The sequence below is a fragment of the Phalacrocorax aristotelis genome, chromosome 21, assembly GCF_949628215.1.
Source record: "Phalacrocorax aristotelis chromosome 21, bGulAri2.1, whole genome shotgun sequence".
Classification (NCBI taxonomy): domain Eukaryota; kingdom Metazoa; phylum Chordata; class Aves; order Suliformes; family Phalacrocoracidae; genus Phalacrocorax; species Phalacrocorax aristotelis.
In genome coordinates, this window is record NC_134296.1 from 381,071 (window position 1) to 406,545 (window position 25,475).

At 57.4% G+C, this 25,475-nt stretch overlaps 1 protein-coding gene across 1 annotated transcript in view; it reads right to left on the reverse strand.

Annotated features, from left to right (window-relative positions):
• Positions 1-25,475, reverse strand: part of LOC142067111 (voltage-dependent L-type calcium channel subunit alpha-1S-like) — a 65,392-nt gene that overhangs the window by 27,303 nt on the left and 12,614 nt on the right. Inside the window, exons 6-27 of the mRNA XM_075115410.1 lie at positions 22,128-22,267; positions 21,426-21,559; positions 20,692-20,844; positions 20,197-20,402; positions 19,251-19,354; positions 17,316-17,464; positions 16,223-16,304; positions 15,522-15,682; positions 14,538-14,763; positions 13,749-13,956; positions 13,298-13,418; positions 12,693-12,807; positions 12,474-12,567; positions 11,625-11,694; positions 11,255-11,387; positions 10,852-10,981; positions 10,057-10,116; positions 9,334-9,440; positions 8,814-8,901; positions 8,443-8,550; positions 7,543-7,595; positions 7,146-7,292 (exon numbers count right to left, since the gene is read on the reverse strand). Coding sequence (XP_074971511.1) covers positions 7,146-7,292; positions 7,543-7,595; positions 8,443-8,550; positions 8,814-8,901; positions 9,334-9,440; positions 10,057-10,116; positions 10,852-10,981; positions 11,255-11,387; positions 11,625-11,694; positions 12,474-12,567; positions 12,693-12,807; positions 13,298-13,418; positions 13,749-13,956; positions 14,538-14,763; positions 15,522-15,682; positions 16,223-16,304; positions 17,316-17,464; positions 19,251-19,354; positions 20,197-20,402; positions 20,692-20,844; positions 21,426-21,559; positions 22,128-22,267 — 2,789 coding nt within the window. The remainder of the gene's footprint in view (positions 1-7,145; positions 7,293-7,542; positions 7,596-8,442; positions 8,551-8,813; positions 8,902-9,333; positions 9,441-10,056; positions 10,117-10,851; positions 10,982-11,254; positions 11,388-11,624; positions 11,695-12,473; positions 12,568-12,692; positions 12,808-13,297; positions 13,419-13,748; positions 13,957-14,537; positions 14,764-15,521; positions 15,683-16,222; positions 16,305-17,315; positions 17,465-19,250; positions 19,355-20,196; positions 20,403-20,691; positions 20,845-21,425; positions 21,560-22,127; positions 22,268-25,475) is intronic.

A 25,475-nucleotide genomic window follows, 5' to 3' on the forward strand; every position in this document is an offset into this window, starting at 1 on the left:
CCCGGCTGGGGCTCGGTCTCCCTTCCCTCTGCCCCTTCCCGCTGCTGCTTGCTCTGTGCTGACAGGGAGGCCGGGGAGGCGCTCCTGCGCGTGGGGCACCTGGTGTGCAACCCCGCCGAGCTCCCGCTGCCTGCTGTGCCTGCTCTCCCCCTGGCAGGCGTGAGAGCGCCGCGGGAGAAGGGGCGAGCTATGGTGGGAGGAGAGGACACTGTCCAGCCTGCCAGCAGGCCGCAGCATGGAGCGACGGTGCTGCCCGCTGCCTCTCGCCACCAGGCCGCCCTGTTTCTCCACGGCACAAAGACGCTGCTTGCGTGGAGTGGGCGCTTGCGCGGCTGCCTCTGCTGAAGGCACCGGGCGCAGCCAGGGATCTCTCGGGACTCGTGCTCCTACGGGCCTGACCCTGCCCTTGCTACCCTCTTGCTACCACCACTGCGTGCTACTCAGCCCTCCCAAGCCCGCAGGTCTCTCTCTCATGACGGTGGCCTGGGCCCCTCTGCCCAGGGAGAAAAGAAAGCATGCGTGCCCTTCCTCCATGGACTTGCAGGCAAACCTGCTGTGCTCCCTGGCATCTCGTCCCCGTGCGTGGAGCGTACCTTCAGAGGGAAGGTCTGAATAGCCTCTTTTGCCACGTTGTACGTGAACGTCCCAAGGAGAGTTTCCTCTTCTCCGTCCGCATCCACTCCCTCAGGGGCAAAGCACAAGGAGAGCCGCTCAGACTCATCCCGACAGAGAGGCAAGGTACGCGCTGGCTCAGCCCTGTTATCCACCCACCCTCTCCTGGGGCTCGAGCAGCAGCCTAGCACCGGGTATGGTGGAGCTCAGTCTCCGCTTTGAGATTTGGTCAAGAACCCAGAGGTGCTTGGCCAGAACAAACCTTAAGAGGGATGAAACCTCTCGAGCCCCTGAAGCGTCCCGCGAGGGCACTGCAGTGCTCGCGAGAGATCAGGACACAAACCCCAGAAGATGCACAAAAGCAAGCAGGGCCCTGTCCTGGCTTTGCCCCAGGGCCAGATGCCCGCCAGAAGGGCCCAGCAGAGACTTACAAAGACAACGACGTCTCTGGGGGCACTGATGACGGTCCCAGATGGAGACACGTCTTTGGAGATGTGCTGCACAGTGACGGCAGTCAGATGGACTCGTGCTGGCAACCTGATGACCACCTGGCCCTGATGCCCTTGGAAAGGCCAGCAGTTTCCTGGGGAAACATCCGCCTGCAACCAGAACGCGACAGCAATGAAGTGTGAGAGAGCACTGGGGCCAACACCACTGCCCATGTAGCTCGAAGCATAGGCGCCAGCATGTCTGTGGGGCCTATTTCAGCTTGAAAATGAGGTGCCTGTGAGGAACTGGACAGAAGTAGGAGGCCCCCTGCCCTGCCTGACAAAGGGGGTCTCAGTATTAGGGAGCAGAGGAGAAGAGTGGTTACGAAAGCATCCTAGTCAGGCCCGCGCAGAAACACGTCCCTGCCCAGCGGCTCTGCAGGGCACCCGCCACCTTCCGCCCACAAAAAGGCACAGTTAGGGGTGAGTGTGGAACCAGGGTCGCCAGGGAGGAAGGCTTTCACCCAGTTGTGGCAGAGGACTGTGGGCAAGATGCAGCAGTTCACCTCTGTTCACCTCCCCAGGGGAACCACGGATCTCTAGCAAGCCCAGCCCTGTGTGAGAGCTTTGGTGTCCGGAACCTGAGCAGCACGGTGGGCTTGACCAGTACCACTGGCCTGAGGGGAGAGCCCCTGAGGTCAGTCCCCAACTTCTCAGGAAGGAAGGACACCTTCCCTGAAGATTTCTGCTACGATACCTGCAAAATAGTCTCAGGAGGCTTGGCAGCGCGGAAGAACCATAAAACCCTGCAGCCCCAATTCTCTTGGCAGTCGTAGGTCTCGGAAGTTCTCTGCCTGTCAATAGTGGCACCTGTAAGGAAGGGAGAGCAGATGACTGCTAGAGGCCGCAGACTAGAAGGGAGCTGGTGCTCAGGAGTATTTGTGACGCCGCCGTCCAGCTCCACGTCTGTCAGTCCTGTCCTCATCACCACGCTGGGGGCGGGGGGGTGCCCAGCTGCACAGAGCAATGACGGCAGCCCCATCCCTGGTGAGTGCTTCTCTCACAGCACCACGAGGAGAAGGTCTGAGGGCTCTGGGAGCCTGCAGGCGCCCACGAGCATGACAGCAGACCAAAGCTGAGAGCTTGGAGCATGAGCAGCAAAGGACGGCCCAGCCATTCCCTTTGCAAATGCAGCGGAGAGGAGCAGAGCCCCTCCATCAGCACAGGAAGATGTGCGGGGGCAGCGCCAGGGGCACCTGTGTGGAGACCAAGGGCTTGACTGGGAGGGAGTCTGAGCGACCCACTCTGCCACAGCCTTGCTCTTGGACCCCGTGAAGGATTTAAGCTGCCCCATTTTGGAGAGCAGCGCCTGGAGCACGGGCTCCTTTGGGGAGTGCTAGAGGCAAGCGCAGGGCAAGGACTGGGCTGCTTGTGTCCATACCAGAGCTTTCCAGGGCCCAGTCAGACATCTCGACGTAGGCACCCAAAGCCTTCTTGGACGCTGCCTGGTTCACTTCCTGAGCTTCCTGGGAACGCCAGAAATCAACACAGAAAAGGACCACATCAGCAGGCAGTGCAGCGTGGCTCCTAGCGCCCGCAGAGGCAAAGGGTCAGTGTCAGGAAGGCAAGGCAAGGCAAGCCTTGTCCACAGAGCTGCAAGACTCTCTGCTGCTGGCGTGAGCCGTGAGGACTAGGAAGATTATCTGTGGCCATGGCCATGGCCATGACCCCAAGGTGTGCTGATGTGGGTCCCCACACCACCGTCCACACCCTCTGTGCTCTCCAAGTCAGGAGGGGGAGAGGCTCAGGCCCTGTAAGCCATGGCTGGCACTGTACGTGTGCCTGGGTCCCACCACCGCCTCAGGAGCCTGCTCAGAGGAGCCAGAGGCACCGGCGCACCTAGGAAAGGCTCTCAGGAGTCCTCTGCTGCCTGAAGCGGCCTCATTTTGCTGGGGCTGGAGAGGGGCCTGTGCAGTGCAGAAGCTCACCCAGCAAGCTGCTGGGGCAAAGGCTGGGTTGCTGCAGTCAGCAGTCTGACCCCACCAAGAACCCTGAAGAAAATGTTCTCAGGGGTTCTGCCCAGCCAAGCCTCCCTCCCCAAAATGCAGGATCACCTTCAAACTGCGGATCTGTGCCCTCAGCCGAGCCACCTCCTCCAGCAGAAAGCGTGTCTTTTGGGTTTCCTCCGCCACCAAAACGGGCAAGTTCCTGCACGACAGGAAAGCCGATCTGGTCAGAGAGCGGCCCATTGCCTCTGGGGAGCGTCTGAGCTCAGCAAGAGGAGAGAGAGACACGTGTGCTTTCCCTGCTTCGCCAGTGCTTCCCTTCCGCACCAGGCTGAGCAAAAGGCAAAGGCAGGAGGGAAGTACGGGAGCCCTGGCTGTTAGGAAAGTGAGTGCAGGTAGCACAAGGTCGGCTGACGCTTCTGCACAGAACCAGTTCCAGCTCAGGAAACCTCTCTTACCACAGCATCTTCAGGTTTGCCGACGACACACGTGTCAGCTCCTGGGAGGGAAAAATGCTCCATTAGAGCATCTGCTACCAGAGTTGCCGGGGCTTCCCAGGAGAGGCTTCCCTAGGAAGGCACAAGCTGCCGCTTCTTTGGGTCAGCCTGCGTGGCAGCAGCACAGCCTGTGATTCCTCCAGCCACTGCCAGCAACGAGTCACTGACCTCTATCAGTCCCTTTGCCTGCGTTGTCCACACCGGCAGCGAGGTCGCGCAGGAAGCACCAGCTGCAATTCACATCACCGAGAGACGGTTATTTTAGTGGAGTTGCTAGCCATCCCCCTGCAGCTGCGTTGTCGCCTGCCTGGTGCCCTGGGGCTGGGCAGCAGGTGAGCTGAGGAGGTGGGGAACGTGGGGTGCAGAGAGAGGACGCGCCTCTGACCGGGAGCCATCAGCCCAGGCTTGAGGGGACTGCGTAGCCGTGGCCTTCAGGTGTGCTCGGGGCCCCAGAGCTACTCCCCATTTCCCCTCACTGCTTCGGTGAGCACCGAGGCTGGGCTGCATGGGCTAGGAGAGGTACCTCTCCATGGGTCCCCCTGCACGGCCCCTCCCGTCTGGGAATCCCCAGCTCAGGCTTGGAAAGAGCTACGCCCTTCTCTCGCAGACTTGCAGACTAAGCAAGCCATTTGGCCCAGTGGCCAGAGCAGCAGCACGGCTGGGAGGCTACCAGTCTTACCGGTAGTCCAAACGCCAGTGCCAGTCAAGGACCTCCTCAGGACGCACCCGCACCACGGGCGTTTCACACATACTGGCCCAAAAGGAAAGCTGGCATCCAGCACAGCCAGGCTGTGTTTGCTCATGAAAACTCACCCAGAGCCACTGGGAGCCACAGGAAGAAGACTTTCAGGAACCTCTTGCTCTGCGGGCCCATCTTTTGCCTAGAAGAGAGTCCTTTGGGTGTCAGTACTGCAAGTCTTGGGCAAACCCCCTCACCCGTGGATTTCCCTCCTCAGGCCCTAAAGCCATTGCTTTGCACGCCTTTCCACACCATTCAACGCTGCAGGCAGATCTTCCCCAAACGAAGGGCTCCAGGAGCACCTTCCGAAAGGGAATGAAAATCATGCAGGGAAGTAGAGGGGTTGAGCAAATGAGGACTGCTTTTCAGTAGTCCTTCTGGTGTGGACCTTGCTCTCTCTCTTTGGCTGAGAGAGCAGGCCTGTTCTCACTTGCAGTCACACAGATTGCTCTTAGGGGTGTTTCTCCGCACAGCTGGGAAGCGCAGGGGCCTTGTCTGGCTTTCCTTCCAGACCTGTGTGGTCTCTTGCCAGAGCTGGGGAAGACCCTTGCCCTGCGGAGGCTTGGCTGTGCTCCTGAGCTTCTGGCTACACGGCAGTTTGTCCTACTACATCTCCGGGAGGGTTCTGGGGCTCCGGCAAACGCCTGGGAGTGGGGCTGCCAAGGGGCTTTGCTCTTGGCTCTCCCCGAGAACGGGCACCGCACAAACTTTGGTGCACGAGCAGGAGCCCCGCGCTGCTGGGTGGGGAACACCCTCTGCTCTCCCCCTTGCTTGGGGGAAGGGACATTCCCCTTCTCCCCCCGCCCCCCACCACAGCAGAAACAGGTAGTACGTACCTGGCAAAGATGCGCGTGCTCAGCAGATGTCTCCACAGGGAGACAAGGGCACCTGCCGGATGCCAAGCCAGGCTGAGGACCGCCCCTGGGCAAAAAAGCAAGAGAAAAGTTAGGCCTGTCTCTTGAGGTCTCTTCTCTAGGATGCCCAGCCACACGTGTTTGAGCTCCCTGCGGGAAGGCGGGCACCCAGTCCTACGCACTCCCTCCCTCCCTGGGGCAGCCTGCACTTCTCCTGCCTCTCGTGACATTTGGCCAGAGCTCTGGCACAGCGCAGCTCTCCAAGTTCACCCCAGGGGACTTCACAGCAAGCAGCAGTGCTGAGCTTACTTGCAATTCCTGTGGCCTTGTTGCGCCACTTGGCAGGCCCTTGCGTGGCAGAGCAGGGAGCTGAGGTAGAAGGGACCATCACCAGCTCCACCTCCATGCATAGGTTCCTGTGGGAGGAAAAAGACAAATGCCGGTTGCCCACCATCCCCACGCCACGGGAGCCGAGGCGGGCAGGAGCAGCCTGAGCAGAGGCCCTTGACAGAGGACGGGCTGTCCCAGCAGCAGCGAGAGAGGGCAGCACAGCCGGGCTACTTCCAGGCCCTCGTCCCTCTCCTTTCCCCATCCTTTGCTTTACAGGCCTGCAGTGGGAGAAGAGGAAGCAAGCTGGCTGCAGCAGTCCCCCGCCTCGGGACGCCCACCCGGCAGCACAGCCCTATTCTGAGCCCGTCACTCTCTGCTCCCTGGCACCAACTGCCCCTTCGCAGACACCTCTCGGTGACTGTCTGGGGAGAGGGCACAGGCTGCTGTCCCCCATCGTGGGCCACCCACCTCCTCCCTGGTCACTGGCGTTCTCCCGACCCCTCTCCTCCCCGCACAGCTGCCCCACCACAGCCAGGCAGGTCCCTGCCTCAGCATCCCAAGGGCGGGGGCAGTGTCAGGTCCCAGGGGCTGGCCTCCCTGTGCAGCAACATCTGCCTGTGCATCAGGGTGGGCTCTGACCCCTGCAGCACAAGGCTACCCCCTCCCCAAAGGCCCCTGCTGCACACTGGCTTCTGACGCCACTGACTACATTGGGCCACGGCCCTGCTACCCCCCCAACCTGACGCCCCAGGCAGGAGCAGCCCACTTCGTACCCGCTGGCCTGGCAGCAGCTCGGCCCCGCTGCCTCCCCTGCCAGCTCTTGTCTGGCATTAATCCCAACGGAGCCTTTGGAGGCCCCTTGGTGTCTTCCCTGGGGGGCCTTTCTCCTCGCCATCTCTGGGCCAAGGCAGGCTCCCCGCTCAGCTCTTCCCCCTCAGCCCCAGCAAGCGTGGCCTGCCCAGGCAAAACCAGCTCCAGTAGCAGCCACGTGCCTGCCGCCTCTCAGCAGGAGCGCACCTGCCCGGGCAACAGCCACACGCATCTGTGGGCTCCTGCCCCACGCGCCACAGGGCTGTGCGGGTGGCCAGCTCTGAGCTCACAGTGGTGGCTCTGACGTCACACTGGGGCTCCCCAGGGCTGAGCCGGGAGGGGCAGAGCGGCTGCTGCCGTCCCAGGCGCTGGGAGCCCGTGCCTGTGGGCGCGCTGAACCCTGCCACGCTCCCGTGCCAGGCGGCTGCCTGGCCTGGCCTGCCGGGCAGGGTTCCATCTCTCCTGGGCACCCCCGGGAAACCAGAAAGGGTGCTGGAAAGGGGGCTTTGCTCTTGCCCCACGAGATAGCCGCTTCCAGCAGCGGTTCTCCTCTCGGAACCCTTTCGCGGGCCAAGAAGAAAAAGGGCCAGTAGACCGGAATGTGCTGTCAGGCGCCCAGCGGTACATCTGGTTAGCAAGGACTGTTTGTTTTCTTGCCCCTGCTGGTTCTGCCTGGGACATCCCAAATCCAACAAAAGTGGGACAAGGCTGCTGATGACCTTGTCAGCTCCACAGCCACTGCCAGGATGGCTAGCCCTGCTTTCAGCCTGGGCAGCTCTTCCTTCTTTACCATGGTAAAGGCCTGTGGCAGTGACCTGCTCCCAGCACAGACCAGTCCCTCAGCAGGCCCCGTGCTCCACCAGACTCACTCTGGCCAGCCCTCGAAGGTGGAGACAGTGAAAAGCGACATCATGGCTGAGAAGACGTTGTCGAAGTGGAAGTTGCTGTGCAACCAGACACGCTTCTGTAGCTCAGTCTGTGTGGGGTCCCCATCCACGTAGCTGATGAAATAACCCCTGCGGCAGAAGCGATGCAGTGGTCACCAGGCAGGGCCACCGTCAGCCCACCCGCTGCAGCACTGGCCCAGGGCTCCTTGGTCCCTGGGAGTGGGAGATTGCCCTGTGCTTGTTTCTGATTTGGTGAGGGAGAACAGCATGAGGCTTCGGCTCCACTTTTTGGATGCAACATCCCCATGCAGGAACACAAGTGGCCCCCTCCCATCCCTGGCCACTGCCCTGCTGGGGCTGAGCTGCAGACAGCTCTTACCTGCACTCCTTCTCCATCATCTTGGATGGATCTGTGCATCTATAGAACTTGCCCTGCATTTAACAGAGATCAGAAGAGGCTACGATTTTGCTGTGACTTCAGAAGCCCTGGGGAGTTCTGACTTTTTCACAGCCCACAGTCAGTCCCTACGCTGCCTCTGTGCTAACTCTGGCCCCTGCCTCTCACCACCGCTGGCTTCCCTGCTTTGCATGCCAATGCAACCCAGTTCACAGGGTGTTGCAGGAGCCATGGCAGACCTTGGGGTCAATCCCAGGCTGAGACAAGTAAATGTTGCCTAGTGTTGGGAACAAATCTTCCAGAGCCCTGAGCTGAGACCTACCTAGTTCATCCTATCTGGCAGCCAACTATTTGGAAAATAGGGAAGAAAGCGGTAACCCTAGAATTAACTAAAAATTAAGGTATGCTGACAAGTCTGCTCAGTCTGCAGGGTGTCCTGAAAGCTCTCCCCATGCCAGCCGGGAATTTAAGCTCAATTATTAGAACAAAGCTGAGCTTAGCCAGAGCCAGCTCTGCCTTGGAACAGCCAAGGCCCCGAGAGCAAGAGCGGTGCTGTGAAAAAAGGAAACAGTTTGCATCCAAAGCGCAGGGGAAGTCAGAAGCACTTGCTGCCTTCAAAAGGGGAAACTGAGGCACTAAGTGGGGTGAGGCAGCCAGACCCCTTACATGTGCTGTCTGGACCTGACAGTATCCTGGGTGTTTCCTGCCCTCCTCCCACTGCAGGGTCTTCTGCCAGGAGGTCTAGTGCAGGCAGGTCTTCTTGCGGAGCACAGATAGTACAGCCTGTGCTGACCTCAACACTGGGAGACATCATCCCCAAGGGCTATGTCTAGGATACACCTGAGCAGAACATCTCTCCTGCCCTCCTTAGACACATCTCACCTTGAAGAGCTGGACCCCGATGCAGGCAAACATGAACTGCAGCAACGTTGTGACGACCACAATGTTACCGATAGTCTTGATGGCCACGAACACGCACTGGACCACGTGCTGCAGAGGTCGATGATAGTGCACACATGAGCATGCCTGCTGCAAGCCCCTGCTGCGTGTCCCACACCCTGTCACTGCACAGATGGGCCCCAGGAAGAGCGGAAGCCTGCTGTGAGCAGTGGGATGGGGCAGACCCCTTCCACGGATGGGGAGTGGGAATTGGTTTCCTGGCACCGCAAACCCCGCAGGGCATGATTCATGCCACATAACCTCTCATGAGGACTCCCACGGACCGAGGACCCCAGCCTCAGGCTCCCTCTTACCTTCAGCCCCTTTGCCCTGTTAATGGCTCGCAGAGGCCTCAGTACCCTCAGCGCCTGGAGAATCTTCACCACTGAGATGGCACTGGACCTGAGGAGGAAGGTAGAGCTGCGATGGGGTGATTCCCCTGCCCAGGCCAGCCTGGCACAGCCCCACCAAGCAGCCATGGAGGCCAGGCTGGGACCAGGGGGTGAGGCGCAAGGGATGGCAGAGACACGCGTAAATCGCTAAGCCACCACCCCACATAAGGCCAAGGGACACAGGCAGCTGGAGAAAGCAGCTCCAAGGTGAATTCCTACCCAGATCTTCCCTTTTGACACTCAGGAAGTTTGCCTCCCTGCCTCCCAGTTGTCCGTGCCCTGTCCCCCTAAGCATGACCTCATGGACACTAACACATGGGCTAATGTCCGGCCCGTGGGCTTGCTGCTCCTTCTCTATCCAGCACAGAGAGCTGCAGCACCCCAGCTGCCCTGCCAGGCTAAACAGACCAGTGCCCACCCTGCGAAGTGTGGAGGTGCTTACTCGATTCCCATGGAGATGAGGGAGACAGCGACCACCAGCAAATCGAGGATATTGAAAGAGTTCCTGCAGAAGGAGCCTTTGTGCAGGAAAGCACCATAGGCTGTCATCTGGGGAGCAGAAGGAGTTAGGAGAGAGGCCAGGCAGGGCTTGGGGACATGGTCCCTCCACAGCCCTGGGGCGGACAAGGCATGAGGGGCTTCTCACAGCTCCATGGCCTGAGCGCCCTATCCTGCTCAGGCCTCTGCCTCTGCAGCCAGGCAGGAAGCTGAATCCTCTATACCGTACTGGCTGGAGACAAAACACTTCCCAGTCATTCAGAGGTCATAAAGAGGAGAAGAGTAAAGAGCCTTGGAGTGGGAGCAACATGCAGCAGCTGCTTGAATTACTGTTTTACTCCACAGGCTTCCATTGCTTCCTCTTTCTCAAAGTTTTTGTTAAGGGCATGTCAGAACTGAAATGCTGGTGCCATGGCCCATCTGTCCCTGTGCCACAGCACAGCTGACTTGGCTGCCTGACCTCACTGGAGAGGACACGTGGCCACTGGGGCAGGTGAAGCACCACCTAGACTGCATGAACTCTGGGGACACGAGGATCAGCCAGCACGTTCGCCTCACTGGGACCTCAAACTTGTGCTGAAAGAGCATGAATGCCCATGGCCAGAACAGTCTATACCCATGTGCTGGGTCATGCACACAGCCAGGGCCACGGGGCAGAGGGACTCACCTTCAAGATTATTTCAACTGTGAAGACAGAGGTGAAACCAATGTCAAAGTATCCCAGAATCTGGGGACAGAAGCACCAGAGCCAGATGAGATTTGGGTGACATGAAATGCTCCAGTGTGTTCAAACAACCTGGCACTGTGGTTTTGCCCCCCACTCTGTGGACTGGGGAGCCCATCTAGCTCAACAGAGCCTGCAAACCCAGTGCCAAGAAGAATCCTGAACTTTCCTCAGCTTTGCTGATTCTCCCCAGCGCCTGACCCAGCCTGCAGCCTGGGACCACGCTCTCCGTTTCCAAGTGAGCGAGGCTTGACCTGATTCACTCGAAAGCATCTGATGCCCAAAAACACTGAGTGCCCTGGGAAGACCCCCCAGTCCCTGCTAGACACTGCACGGGTGCAGAACCATTTGTGCCTTGTGTGGCTAGACCTGTGGCTCCCACTGCTCCATGCCAGCAGCATTTCAGGGTGCTGCACACACCAGCGGTCCAGACTGGAGACATCCCTATCCCCAGTAAGCCTTGAACCAAGGTAATCTCACACTCCCTGTCAGGTGGATCTCTTCACCCAGAAGTAAACTGAGACATGGAGGAGTAAAAACTTGTCCCAGCTGTGCCCTGAACGGACAACAGAACCAGGCTCTCCTCCCAGAGTGTATTGCCCTCGCAGAGGCAGGCGTGAAATCACAGCTACCTGCCTAGGCAAGACATCTGGCAAGCGGATCTCTGCCTACCTGGGAGCTGGGTGTCTCCATGAGGTCACCCCCACCCATCCCAACCCTTCACAGCTACTTGGGCACCTGGTTGCGGAAGGACTCGGCCCGGATGGGATCCTCAGCTGCCAGCGAGATGCTGCTGAGCAGAATGAAGAGCAGAATGAAGTTGGTGAACCAGGTGGCATTGACAATTCTGTGGCACAGCATCCGAAACCTGCCAGGGACAGAAATGGCATGAGATGCTGTGAGGGGCCAGAGGGCCACGGTAGCCTGGAAGAGGGTTATGGCTAAACCTTGAGGACAGGAAGGCCCAAGGCATGAGGGGATGTCTGTGCCAGCCCTTCCACAGAGAAGACCTTTCCCAGTGAGCTGGCTCCCTTCAGAGCCAGCTGTTACACACCAGCAGGACCCCACTGGGAAGGGTCGGTGCCAGAAGTACCTGGGCCAGGCCTGGCTCCACAAGGCAGGGAGAAGGGTCAGTGCCTACTTATTGGTTGGGCTGAAGATGAAGAAGGAGCTGGCTTCAGGCATGGGCACGGCCTTCTCTTTCAGCTGTAGTTCTGCGAGTGGACGTGGCCGAGGACTCAGGGGGATTTCAGGCTCATCTTCCTCATCATCACCTGCAGGGTGGCCACGAGGAGGCAAAAGGAAAGAATCCCCCAGAGACAGAGAGGGAATGTGACCTTATGGACAATCCTCTGATCCTGTGATCCTTATTTGGCATCTGTGCCAGAAGGACCTCAGTACCCCGAGGCAGGCAGAGGGTCACCACATCCTTTGCTCCTCACACAGCCAGGGTGCTGGAACCGTCCCTCCCTAGTGCCTCCCCAGCTTTCCCTGACACGGACACATCTTACCTGGGAAGTCTGCAGAAGGGTAGGGGTCTTTGATCTCATTGACATTGGATTCAAATTCGTCCACTTTCAACTGAAACAAGGGAGAGACAGAGAGGAGGACATGCAACCGCCTGTGCCAGTATTGCTGCCAAATGTTGCACGTTGGCCAGACCCTGTCATCTTGGAATTCCGTCATGTGGGCAAGCAGCGTCTCTGCATTTGCCCTGTACAGCACCCAGCACATGGAGTCCTGGCAGGGTGAGGGGAAACACCTCAGGGATGCTGCAATCTGAGCAAAGAGCAATACCGAGAGGATGGGACAGGGGAATGTGTGCTGGCCAAGAACCTGGGGCCAGGCACCTATACCATGGGTGGAATAAGACATGGGGTGACTCCTGGGTGAGTTCCCATGGGCATCTCTGGAAAATGAACAGGGAAGTAGCTGCTGGCCAGATGCTTATAAGAGGCAGCTCAGCACACAGTCAGCACAGCTGTACAGAGGGTTTTGCATTCAGGGGCTGCTGGTGTGGACGTAACGGAGGTATGGGGTGCTGCTGACCTGCTCTGCTCCCCTCCACACTGGTGTGCACCAGTGCCCGTCTCAACCACTGACAACTGACAACTGGCTGTGGCCAAGGAAATGAATCAGAGGAAGAGAATCCCCAGCAATGGACCTTTTTCACCAGGCAACATGTCCTGCCTGGGCCCAGAGAACCCCCATCACCAGAGGATGCTACAGTGAGGAGCGATTCTGGCCCAGAAGAGTCCAGACGCAGGCTGGCTCCAGGCCTTTGTCAGTTCTGGATGGGGGGAGGAGGAGCCTGGTCCCCCACCAGGAGCTCCCCAAGGCTCAGCCCCACCAGCACTGACCTTGGCTGTTGTGGGAATCCCTTCTCCCTTCATTTTCTGCTCAAGCTTCTTTGCCAGCATCTGCTTGTCATCTTCAGATTTCTCTGGGTAACCTCTGAATGGAGAGGAGGGGAGAGCAGGAACTGAACTCTGGGCAGGGTCACGGGTAATGCCGTTCTGTGCCCTTGCACCAAAGCACCTGATCTGGGAGCTCCCGCTGCCAGGGACGACAGCACTCACCTGGACATCTTCCGCCGCTTGCGTTCCTCTGCTTTGGCCTTCTGGGCTAAGGTCAGGCTCTCGGCCTCAGCCAGGTTATCAACTGCAATGGCCAGGAAGACATTGAGGAGGATATCTGGAGGGACAGCGCTAAGGGCATTAACTCGGTTCATGTTTGGAGGATGTGGCCAGAGCTGCCCATGGTCTCCAGGGTGCCCTGAGAAACCTTCCTGGAGTTGAGCCCTTGAGAGAACCCTGGCTGGTGATCCCTAACCCTACACCCACCCTTGCAAGTACTGAGCTCTGGGCTGGCCGCCCTCTCTCTGCCTTAGCTCAGTCCCTCCAGCTCAGTCCTGTTACTGCATTGACCGATGGCTGAATCTATGCCTGCCAGTCATCCAGACCTGCCCCGTGGGGTGCTTTCCTCCAGACCCCAGACCTCAGCCACTACCAGTGCCAGCCCTGAAGCCTGTGGTATGATCCCCTGCTGTTCAGGACTGAAAAGCTTAAGGCAAGCACTGAAAAGCTTAAGGAAGCTCCCCTTTCCCCCCTGCATAGCCCCGTTTAGCTGATGCTATGGGGCTGGGTACAGGGAGCCTGGGCCTGGCTTCGCAGGCAGAGGATACAGTTCCCACAAACAAAGAGGATGATAAAGTAGATGCAGACCAGCATGCCAGGAAAGGATGGGCCCCCATAGGCCATGATCCCATCGTACATGATTGAATTCCGGTCCTCTCCAGTCAGGATCTGTGAGCAGAGCACAAACAGGGACTCAAGAGCCCCTGCAGCAGAGCACGGCAGAACCCCACAGCTCAATCCTGCCCTCGCGGCTCCAGCCCCAAACCCTCACGGCCCCTAGAGCCCCCTGGCCAAACCCCACCTCCCTGCTCCAGCCCTGCACCTGCACTAGTGCTCGTGACCCCAGTTGCACTTACCTGCTCCTGCCTCAAAGCCATATCACCTCTCACAGCCCCACATCCCCCTGAGCCCCAGCTCGTGCCAGGAGACCCACAGCGCAGGCGAGACTCCCCGCACACCGTCCCCCAGCCCCCTGCTGCACTTCCCACAGCCCCATACCTGGAACACACTGATGAGGGCCTGGGGGAAGTTGTCGAACGTGCTGCGCCGCACTTCCATGTCCTCAAAGTCAAACTTGCCCCCAAAAAGCTGCATGCCCAGCAGTGCAAAGACAATGATGAAGAGGAAGAGGAGGAGGAGCAGCGAGGCAATGGAGCGGACTGAGTTGAGCAGGGAGGCCACCAGGTTGCTCAGGGACGTCCAATACCTGGGGAGAAGAAAGTCAGGAGTGTGTGGGAGGTGAAGGAGGGTGAAGGCTGTGGGCAGGATCAGGTAGGGGTAGGTAGGTGCAGGGAACAGACTGTCTGGTCCAGGGGAATGTGCCAGCAACCCAGCAACGGGGACTCTGAACCAGCACCGCTCACAGGCTGGGCACTTGGACTGCTCCAGGCAGGCCCCAGGAGGTAGAAATGAAGATCCAGGAGTGGTGTGACAGGCAAGACATCCTGCTGCCTGCACGCGGCACCAGCAGGCAGGATGGGGAAGGGGCATGAGCACACAGCAGGTTGGTGCCAGAAAGAGAAACCAGGAGTACTGGCCCACAGCACCTCCGTTTACAACACCCCGGAACCCAGAGCAAGAGAGGGTCCCCAGGAGACTTCCAGCAAGCCCTGCTCTGTCCTCCTTACCACTCCCACACCATGTCCTGGAGACAGAAATCCCCAGCTTGGCCTTGTTTCTCCATCCAGGAGAAACCAGCTCTGCTCACGCTGCAGCCCTCCCCAGGGACAAGGCCAGTGATGCCTAGGGACCGCAAGCCCCCAGTACCCACAGAGCTCCGTCCCCAACCTGGTGATCTTGAAGATGCGGAGGAGACGGATGCAATGCAGCACGGAGATGCCCAGGGGTGACAGGCTGCCAAGCTCCACCAGGATGGCCTCCAAGATCCCCGCGCACACCACAAAGCAGTCGAAGCGGTTGAAGAGCGACATGAAGTACTGGCGCAGGCCCAGTGCGTACATCTTCAGCAGCATCTCAGCCACAAAGAGTGCTAGCAGCACCCAGCTGGCATTGTCTGGGGTGGGAGATCCAGTCCATCAGAGCATGGACCTCTTAATCTCAGCACGGCACAGCAGGAGGGGAAGGAGGGCAGTGCTGCTCACCTCCCTTCTCCGCCCACCACCGAGCACTGAGCTGCCGCTGCAGCAAATGCTGTTTTTCAGGGAGCATCACAGGAGAGGAAGATGAGGAGAAGGGTGATGTGCAACTGTGTGCTTGTACGTGTGAGAGTGCGGCTGTACTGTGCGTGTGACTCTATGCAGTGCATGCATGTATACCGTGCATAGCTGTACTCCGTGTGTCTGCGGGTAGTGTGGCTGCACGCATAAATACATGTGACTGTACTGCGTGAGTGCAGGCAATGTGCGTTTGTGTGTACTATGCACGTTCAGGTGTGAATGTACACACTCTACCTGTGTTCACCGTGCTCACCCATGTGCCTAAGAATCTATATGCTGTGCTTATATTATTATCATCATTATTATTTTTATATATAATAATAAATATGATTTATTATTATACACACGTACTATGTACATAATAACAAAAACTGTATGCACCACACGTTCAGTGTGCAGCTGTGTGACAGTGCAGTGGGGATGGTGTACACACACTTGTGTGCAGGCTGTGTTTGTGTGCATGAGCAAGCCTGCATGCGTCTAACAGCTCCGGCACCATGTCTGTGTGGCTGCGCACGCACAGTAAGCGTTCACGCATGTCTCCAGGGCAGCAAGGTGTCCCGGGCCCTCCTGCTCCCTCAGCCTCTTTGCTCACCTTGCACCCGTGTCAGCCATTCTGGCTGGAAGTGGTGCTCAGAAGCGATGGAGAGGGTGTTCAGGGCCACCAGCAGGATGACAAGCCAGTAGAAGAACTTGGACTTCACCACGTTCCTGCACTTCCTACGAAACATTCGGTTCCAACGCCTCCACTGACGGCTGGAGAGATGGCCAAAGGGTCAGCAGAGCCAGCCAGTGGGTCCTGCCCGGCCCAGGGCTGTGCCTGCAGACTGCAGAGCAAAGCCACCCCTGCTCCCTGCTCCCTGCTCCCTGCTCCAGGGGCCTTTCCTGGAAAGGGCTGAGGAACGTAACCCTGCCCCTGCCACTTGGTGCATTCACTCAGGCGTTGCTGTTCACAAACACCTCCTGGCTCCTTTTTGGCCTACAGTCACCTCTGGCTGGCTGCTACAGGCCCAGCTCCTAAAGCACAAGACATGCTGCGTGGGCCACGAGAGGATGCTCGGAGCCTCGTCCCAAAGTGAAGGGGTTGTTCACCTTGACGTGGCTTTTTGCCAGCACCAGAGCAAAATTCCCTGTTTGCTGCCCGCAATGTTTGCACCTCCTCCTCAGCACACAGCCCCTGGCTCTCCCCCAGAAACCAGTGGCTGACAAGAAAGCCTGGCCCAGCCAGGACAGCAAGTGAGAGACTGGGCAAGCCCACGTGCAGAGCAGCAGATGGTTCAGCCAGTACGTACTCACAAGTAGAGAGTCCACTTGTCCATGCCTTCAATTTCATACAAGCTCTCCGTCTCTGACCCTCCTTCATCCGATGGCATCGTACCTATGGAGGGGACAAGATCCTGGGCTTTCCTTGGAGCCCTTGGGAGGAACATGTGGGAGGGAACCTCTCCCTGGAGCACATCGTGAAGAGCTTCCCCATCAGAGATGGAATCAAGAAATGCCACTCCAGGGAGACAGCAGTGAGAGGCTGGGCAGAAGGTTTTAAGTGTCAGGTGCAAACCAAGTAGGAGGCACCAGGAACACCTGCCCTGCAGCAAGAGCAGCAGCAACCCAGAGAGGCAGCCCGAACAGACAGCGGTGTGCACGTAGGCTCCCCCAGCGCAAGGCACTCCCAGCACGGAGAAAACTGGGGTCAGTTGTGACCTGAGCAAATGCTGAACCGCAGGAGGTTTGTAAGAGCACTGCTCACAGGTGTGGAAGAGGCGTTTTGTCTTTCCACTGTTTCCCAAGGCTCTTTGCACACATGTATCGGCTCAGCTTGAGGCATCAAAAGTTATTTCACTGGGCAGGGTGGCCTAGCACATACAGCGGCTCAGTGGCAGAGCATCCCAGGCCTTGCTGAGCCTTTGGCTAGACGCTTGCATATTCGCCTCCCTCCCTGAGCCACTTCTCATCCCTCAAAACGGTCAAACAATGGCAAGAAATTCATGCATCTGTCAGTGTGCGAGCTAGTAACCCTGCACTCTGCCCCTACACACAAAAGTGCACGTTCCTCATGGATTCTCACGGCCATTTCAAATGTATTTTGCCAAAGGAGTCCTAGGCCTTGCTAGCAGTCTGCAAATTTTAAAGACAGTGGTTGAGGTGGAGATTTAGCATGAGGGCCAAGTTACAGCTAGTTTGGGTGAGAGTCAATAAAATGATTCAGGAAAGAAAAAAAAAAAAGAGGAGGTAGCTGTTCTGCAGAAGTCAAAGCTTTTTGTTTCATAGGTTTTCAAGCAAAAGAAGTCTTTGTGACTTCTCCAAAGGTCTCCACCCTGCCTCTCTAGGATGCTCAGTGTTAGGAACCCAACCCTGATACTAAGGGTCTTTGACCAAGCAGAGCTGGTACCTTCTCCCCTGGTCCGGTCACTGTCCATGACCTCCGCGTGGGTGATCCAGTCCATGTAGCCCTTCAGATCCTCCTCCAGCTGCTGCTTCTCCCTCAGCTTCTGAAACGTGCCCCGTGACTTGGCCTTCTCACGCTCTTTGGTGAACTCGCTGGGACAAGGCAAGCAGCAGAGTGAGACTCAGGAGGGGGACGGCGCAGGGGTCAGGTACCACAGCCCTGTGCCAGGCCAGTCCTTGTAGAAAGATAAAAGCCTGAAATACCTTATCACTCAGTGCTACCACTAGATTGCTCCAGTGAATTTCTTCTTTCTTGGCCCTGTTCTGTGACGCAAGACCATGGGGACCATCCCCCGATGCCTGATGGCAGGCAGGGTTTCTTCCCCACCACTGGCTGCTCACTGGGTGCTCCTTGCTGCAGGGTGCTGTGGTTGGACAGGCCAACTAACACCAGAAGTTGGAGGCTGTGGGAGTTCTCTAGCCCTGCTAAGGATCAGGGCAAGTGGGGTCTCACCCATCTGCGGGGCAGAAGGCTGCCCCATCCTCTCCAGCTCTCCCTGTGGGGCAGGTGAGCTCATCACATGGCAAGCGAACAGGACACTCTTCTCACGGTAACATGGAAAAGACAGGTCTGCCAGTGCAGGGGGTCCCACTCTTCTCAGTCTTTTTTAATGAATTTCTTTTCTCTCCTGGTACCTGGCTGGACTGTAGATCTGCTGCCCAGCCGGTCTGGCGTTGCCATGTGTTAGTAATAGGTCTCAGGCATTATAACAATAATTAGACATACTAAGCCTCAGGAATTGTCAGGCCTTGTCTGGATTTTCCTTACCTCAAGCATATTTTAGCTATATTTGCAAAAATATTTCAGAAACTTTTGCTGTGCCTGCAACTCACTCTACGATCAGATGACTACAGTCCTGCTGTTATAGCCAACTTCATGCAAGGGTCGGGTGCCTGTGATCTGTCTTGCGGTTTTGAGCTTGTTCTAGTTATATTAATACCCAGTTTGGTTTAACCTTGTGCAGGTGTATGGTTCTCGCCACAGAAGGCGGCTAACAAATCCAAGTAATACAGGGTATAACTAACCCTGTGAACCAACAGAGACGATGAGTGTGAGCCACTTCACACGCACAGGACTGAAACATATAAAAACCACCCTGAGCCTACACAGAACTGAGGAGAAAAGCTACCCTCACTCACCAGAACAACGCACGCTTCCCAGCAACAAAACCAGGATGCTGGCACCCCACCACAGCAATGCATAGTAGGCTGAGCGTGGCACCAGGGATTTTGCACGTGGCAGCTTTAACTGTACTACTATGGGAACTAGCACCGACTGAGTCATTTGGCACAGAAGTGTCAGGATCATTGTAACCAGACTGATGATAGCTCATTGTGGTACTTGGATAAGACTGTTGAAGCATTAATTAGAGTAACTAAAATTCTCTTGGATCCCCTGCATTCCTAACAAAGGTGGTTTCCTTAGGTTGGCCATGAGGAAATCATGTGTGCTCACAAGGGGACAGCAGTGCTGTGGGTACCCGTGAGAATGAGTGTCTCGACCCACAGCCATGGTGTAAAGACTGCTGCTTTGAGCTCCCTGCTCAGCTTCTTTTGCTGTGAGTGCTGGCAGACCACACTACAAACACCTAATATCGTGCTCCATGGCTGTGTTTGCTGACCGCTGCTTGTGCTACAGGGAAAAGATTTCTGTGTTAGGCGTTGAGCTAAAACCTCAGAGAGTCATGGACACTAGCACAAAAAGTAACTCAAGGCTCAGGGTTTCTAAGCATGCAAAAGCAGGGGAGAGGAACAGCAGAGGAAAAGGAACAGAAACTTTTCCAGGCTTCCTTCTTGTATAATTAAAACCAGCCAATGTCCACGCTCTGATAACGCTCACTGATCTGCCGGCAAAGAGAAAGGACGGGGCGGCACTTACCCACTGAGCACCCCCAGCACCAGGTTGAGGACGAAGAAGGAGCCAAGCAAGATAAGGCTGACGAAGTAGATCCAGGGCCATTCATTCCCAATGGCATCATTCACCTGGCAAGGAGAGAGGCAGATGAAGCATCCTGAACACAGTGCCTGCTGTCTGTCTCCCCTTAGGGCTCCCTCAACAGCCTCTGGGAGCTTTGCCCCCCCCTAAAATGAGTGCTTGGGATGGTAGCAGCTAAACCTGACTCTGAGCTCTGCCGCCTTATGACTTTGCATCAGGTTTTTGTGGAGGTAAAGCGAGACCCAAGCATTTTGGGGGCAGATATAAACATCAGCCCCATGCCTAAGCCTCAGCAAGACAGTCTCCCAAGGACTGCAAAACATGGGGTTTTGCCGAAGCACCCACCAGCCAGCCGTTGTTGTGCTCGGCCTGTACCCCTTCACAAAGGTGGGAGCTGGAGCACCCTCCTGTCTACCTGGAGAGCAAGGACAGCTTGAGCAGTGCCTGCAAAGATGCAGAAGAGGTGCCTGGTGCACTATGGGATGTGCATCACCGCATGAAGCTTGGTGGGGGCAGGATGTCTTTCACTGGCTGGGAGGCCTGGCCCTGCTATGGGGACCTGTGTCCTGGAGGGAATTCCTCGCCCTTTAGAGGGGTTTAGATTGGCTATGAGGGAAAATGTCTTCACTGCAAGAGCGGTCAGGCATTGGCACAGGCTGCCCAGAGAGGTGGGGGAGTCACCGTCCCTGGGGGGGGTTCAAAAAAACGTGTAGAAGTGACGCTTGGGGACATGGTTTAGGAGGCCTGGGGGTGTTGGGTTTGGGGTTGGACTAGATGATCTCAGAGGTCTTTTCCAACCTTAATGATTCTATCATTTTATGATTCTCTGAGGCAGGACCAGCAGTGACCTCTGCGAGCTGGGCACCAAGCCGAAGCTGCTGGAGCCTACCCAGTAGAGGACTTCGGTCCAGCCCTCCATGGTGATGCGCTGATAGACAGTCAGCATGGCAAAGCCGAAGTTGTCGAAGTGAGTAATGCCGTCGTTGGGCCCCGGCCAGCCGCTTCGGCATTCAGTGCCATTGATGGTGCAGTGTCGCCCGTGGCCAGAGCTGGTGCATGGGGCTGGCTTCTCTGACACCACCGTGGCAATCACATCTGAGGGGGAAAGCCGTGGTGTGAGCAGCAGGTCAGGCCAAGTAGAGCAGGTTCCAGCACTTCCCAGCCTCCTGCAGAAGCTTTCCAAAAGGGGCTTTTCCTTTCACCACCTCCTCACACCACGTACATCACCAAGCTGTGTGCTGTACCAAACATCCTTCAGGCCTGCCACACTCCCAGGCCTGACGCTGGCAAGACCAGACTTCCTGCCACCCGCAGAACCTCTGTGGTCCCCACAGCAGCCACACAGAGACATCTCTGCCGTATCAGCCCCCCGCCACAGCCCCACCTGTCCCGAGATAGTAGCAGGTCTTGTGCATCTTGCCCTTGAAGAGCTCTTGCCCAACTATGGCATAGATGATGATCATGAAGAGGACCAGCAGGGCGATGTGGAGCAGGGGCACCATGGCCTTGATGATGGAGTTCAGGACGACCTGAAGGCCTGCACCGAGGAGAAGGGAGAGGAGGTCAACCACTTCATAAACAGCTTTGGGTGCACCTTGCGTTCCTGTCAGCCCCTCTGACAAGCAGCCTCTGAAATGCCCCGTGCCAAGGGAAGAGGGGCACAGGTTGGTTGGGAATGAAATCGCTGAAGCAAAAGTCCCTTTCTCTACCCACCATAGAGCATGTGGAAGGCCTCAGCAGAGCCACGCACCAGGCAGTGCTGGAGGCTGCTTCACGCCCCTCCATTTGTTCTGGTGCTCTCATCCTGAGCTCTGGGAGAAGGAGATCCCTGCCCTGAGAAACCAGAGCGAGGTTCCAGCCCCTTTCACCCTGGCCACCCACAGGTGCTGACACTGACCCATGGAGGGAGCTACATTTGCGCTGACCTGCAGATCCCCAGTGCTGACAGTTGCAAGCTGTGGGGATGAGCAAGAACCTGTGGCTCCTCCACGCCCACCCTGTGGCTGGGCTTGACCCAGCAGCAACAAGAAACCTGCCCCATGGCCCCCCACCCTGGCCAGGCACAGGGGTTCAATCCACCCGCCAGCTCTTCACGGTGGCAGGGTGCCCAGCACCCACTCGGCACTCCGGACACCAGGCGCAGGGGTCTCAGCACACGAAACGCTCGCAGGGCCTTCACGTCAAAGCCGCCTTTTCCCCCTGAAGTCCCTCCCTGCTTCGCATTGACCTGCTCCAAGGTCATGGTGATAAGCCTGAAAGAGCCGGGGCACAGAGCAGGGAAGAAAGGGGGAGAAGCAGAAGGAAGGACAGGGAGAAAGAGAAGGGCGTGAGGATGGAGACCAAGAAACCTGTGCTAAGGAGTCAGTGCTCTGCAGGCAGGGAAGAGAGGGACAGGACTCTGCCAGCCACGCTCAGCCTGACCCAGGGAACAGCTCTTGCTAAGTCCAACTCCTGGGCGCACTCGTGGCTGGGCACCCCTCTGCGCACTCACCGCTGACCAGCGCGGGGCCCTCCCACCCCTCGTGCCCAGTGGACCCTCTCCCCGTGTGCCAAACCCCAGATGACTCCATGGCACTCCCATTCTCCAGGGCAAGGAGACCTGAAAGGCGTTAAGGAGTCAGACAGGAAGAAACAGGAGTGAGGGAGGATCCCCGGGGATATCAGGGCATGAAAAAGGGGCCCGTGGGAGCAGGGCATGAACTGAGACCGCAGGTTGCCCCCAAACCCACTGCAGTCACTAGAAAAATCAATGTAGCTGATAGGCTGTGGACCAGGCCTTGGCACAAGCTGGGCACCAGCAGCTTCCCCTCCTTGCATTACCCCAGGGACACGATGGAGAAGTCGAGCACATTCCAGCCGTTTCGGAGATAGGCATCCGTGTGGAAAAGAAACCCGTAGGCAATTATCTTGAGCATTGCCTCAATGGCAAAGAAGATCAGGAAGGCGTATTCGATCTTCTCCTGGGGATTGGAAAGGCAAGCAGGAGAGGATGCTCCGTTAGAGCAGACTGTCACCTCCCTTGGCATCACCACCATGCACGGCTGCCCCCCCGTGTGTCTATGGGTTCGGCCCCTACTGCCAACCCATCTGTGATCTCCCACACGCATCGGGCAGCGCTAAGGCTACCCTGGGCAGGAAGGGGTGGCATGCTGAGCCACCACATGCCACCCTCTGGCCCGCGGCGTGATCCCCTGCGTCCCTTCAATGGCACGCTGCCAGGACCACATCCCTGGGCTACGGGAACCTGCTCTTACAAACTACACCAGCAAAGCCACCACTCACTTCCCAACCCAGCGCCCAAAAGTGCCTGGCCCAGGGCACTGCACATCTCTGGCTCTCCTGCCTGCTGCCCCACCCTCCCATACTCCCATAGCCTTCCTCCCGCAGGCAGCACTGATGCCTCCTCCTCATCCTCTCCAGCTGAGGCTTGCTGGGTTTGTTCTGGAGACACCACAGAGTCACCATGGGGGAAGCCAGCTGCACTGTGGCTTCCCTCTGCCCTGGGCTCCCAGGGAAGTGAGGCTTTGGGCTCAAGACCTTCTGCCTAATGCCATATGTCCGCCTGGCAGAGTGAGCTGCTAGAAGCTGGCCTGGGGTCTCTGCTAGGCAGAGGTGTTGTGCCCACTCCCAGGTGGGACCTGGCACCCCACTGCAAGGGCTTGGCACAGCCCTGCAGCCACATGGCCCAGAATAGCTCATCTTTCTCCAGAGCACATCCAAGAGCCCACCTGGTTCTGCCTGTCACTGTGATCACTGCCCTTGCTGCTGACACCCTGTTCCAGACTGGGATTAAAATCCCTCCGAGGCACCCAGATGGATTGGGGTATTTATATTTCTGGTCTTCCATGGCCCCTCTCCTCCATCTGCACCCCATGACGGGCAAAGAGCATCCCTGCTTGGGCTCTGCAAGGAATTGCACCCAGAAAGGCAGAAACGTCTCTCTGAGGCCAAACTGGGGAAGGCTGCAGTGCTGCAAGCATACCTTCCTCCCAGGGTCCCTCAAGCAACCAGGGCCAGGGCTCAGACAGAAGCATTGCTTGCTCAATTACCGTGTTCAGCAGCAGTGGCTGTGCCAAGTCTCCCTGTATGTCTGTCACCCATACAAGTGCCAGTTCCTTGTTGGATCTGAGGGCAGCAATGGTAAGAGCAGAGACCTAAGCATTGTGTTTACTGGTGTTATCAGGGTTCTGTCTTCAAGGTTTTACCTAAGGCAACTCGATGCCACTCACCTTCCTGTCTTATCAGTGACAGATCCCCCCTAGTCTGTCCCCAAAAGCCTGTCCTTGGAATCCCAGACATACAGATACAACTATCGTGAGGATTATTTCAGGTATGGAGGGACTGCAGAGTTGCACCAGCAGCCAGTGGTGTGGTGGGGGATCTTCCCTGCTGCAAATGGAGGAGAAATGGGGAGCCCACTGCAAGCTACAGCAGCTCTGCAGCTGCCAAGGCCCAGGCTGGTGAGGGTCAGGATCCAATCTGGAACCCCAGCATTGCAAAAGCTAATCCCTTGCCCTGCTTCATCCAACAGGACAGAGTCAGGCTCCAGGGTCTCTGACTGGCAGGGATGCCCCTCTAAAAAGCACTTGCCCAGAATCAAAAGGTGACTTGCTGTTCCCTGGAGGTCCCTTTCAGAAGCCCAGACCAGGTGAGTGCTTTGGCCGGCTCCAATGGTGTTTGCCCACCATGCGCAGTCAGTGAGCAGCAGGTTTCAAACCTGGCCCATGGCAGGAGGCTGCTTAGGAGAGGGTGGCTGGGCTGCCTGGCAGAGCTGGGATTGGGTGTATGAAGAGCCCAGCCTTCAAAAAGCCACTATAAAAAGATAGAGGTCTTTATAACACACCAGGCTGCTACACACACACATGCTTCAACCATGTTAGGGGACACAGAGTAACCCGACCTGCGGCTGCCGAATGAGCCACAGAGCAGCAGGAATAACAGCGTGCACCACGCCGATGCAGTGCAACATGACACAGCTCCAGCCTGCTCAGCAATGTCGGCTCCCGGCCCCTACGGCCACGCAGGGCTCTCCAGAATGGGCACCAGCCCCTTGTCCCTGGTGTCTCCTCCCAGGGAACGGGGGGGCAGGGCTTGGCACCTGGCTGGTCAAAGTGGGGGATAGATGGTGAGGGGACAGTGTGACCGTAACAAATCCAGATAGCTACCTCTGCTTCCCTGCAGAGACATCCGTGTGGAGCAGGACTCCCAGCAGTCACATTCCTCCCTGACCCCTCCAAACTGTCCCCAGCCTCCTGCCCTCCTCCGTGCCCCCTGTTCCTGCTCCTGCACCATCAGCCCCTGCACCTCCCCCTGAGCCTCTCAGTCCCAGCCAGGCCCTTGCTCCACTTTGCCCTGCGGCCCCAGCCCCCATCACCTCTGCTGCCAGGCTGCAGGGTGGCCCTTGCTCTGGCTGAGACAGTTGTCACAGATCACAGGTTTGAGGCTGGCCAGGATGTCTGGAGATCACCTAGTCTAAGCCCTCGCTGCTCAAAGCAGGGCCAGCTTGTAACGGGTTGCTCAGAAATTAGTCCTTGCAGGTTTTGAATGACTCCAAAGATCCCACACCCAGCCTGGACAACCTGTGCCAGTGTTTGACCACCCTCCCCAGTAGAAATGGTCTTTGTACGTGCACCAGTGGGTTGACCAGGATGCGTGCGTGGACTGCCTGCACCAGTACATGCAGGGCACGTAGCTGTGCTGCTGAAGTCTTTCATAAGGGCTTTTTAAACACAAAACACCCTTGCAGCAACCATGCTTTGCAGAAGAGAGTAGCTGTGCCTTTCTTCCATTCCCCTGAATGTAGTGAGACAAGCCCTGCAGATCTGAGAAGGAAAAGGGGACAGGACAGTTAATGAATGCATGGGAACACAGTTACAGCAATCTCATAGGCTCCCCTTCCTTTGGAAATCAAGATAAAAATGAGGGCTGGAGCAGAGGAAGGCTCCTTTGAGTACATGGTGGGAACCCCTGGTACCCTGCATGTCCGGGAAGAGACACTGAGAGAAACACTTCTGTTTCTCACAGTGGCCTCTGTCAGAGCGTGGGGAGTGCTTGGGATGGCAAGAGGTGCAGGAAAGAATTTGGCAGAGTTTTTGAATCGTCTGCAAAAAGTTTTTAGAGCAAGGGATTGGACTAGATGATCTCCAGAGGCCTCTCCACCCTCAGCTA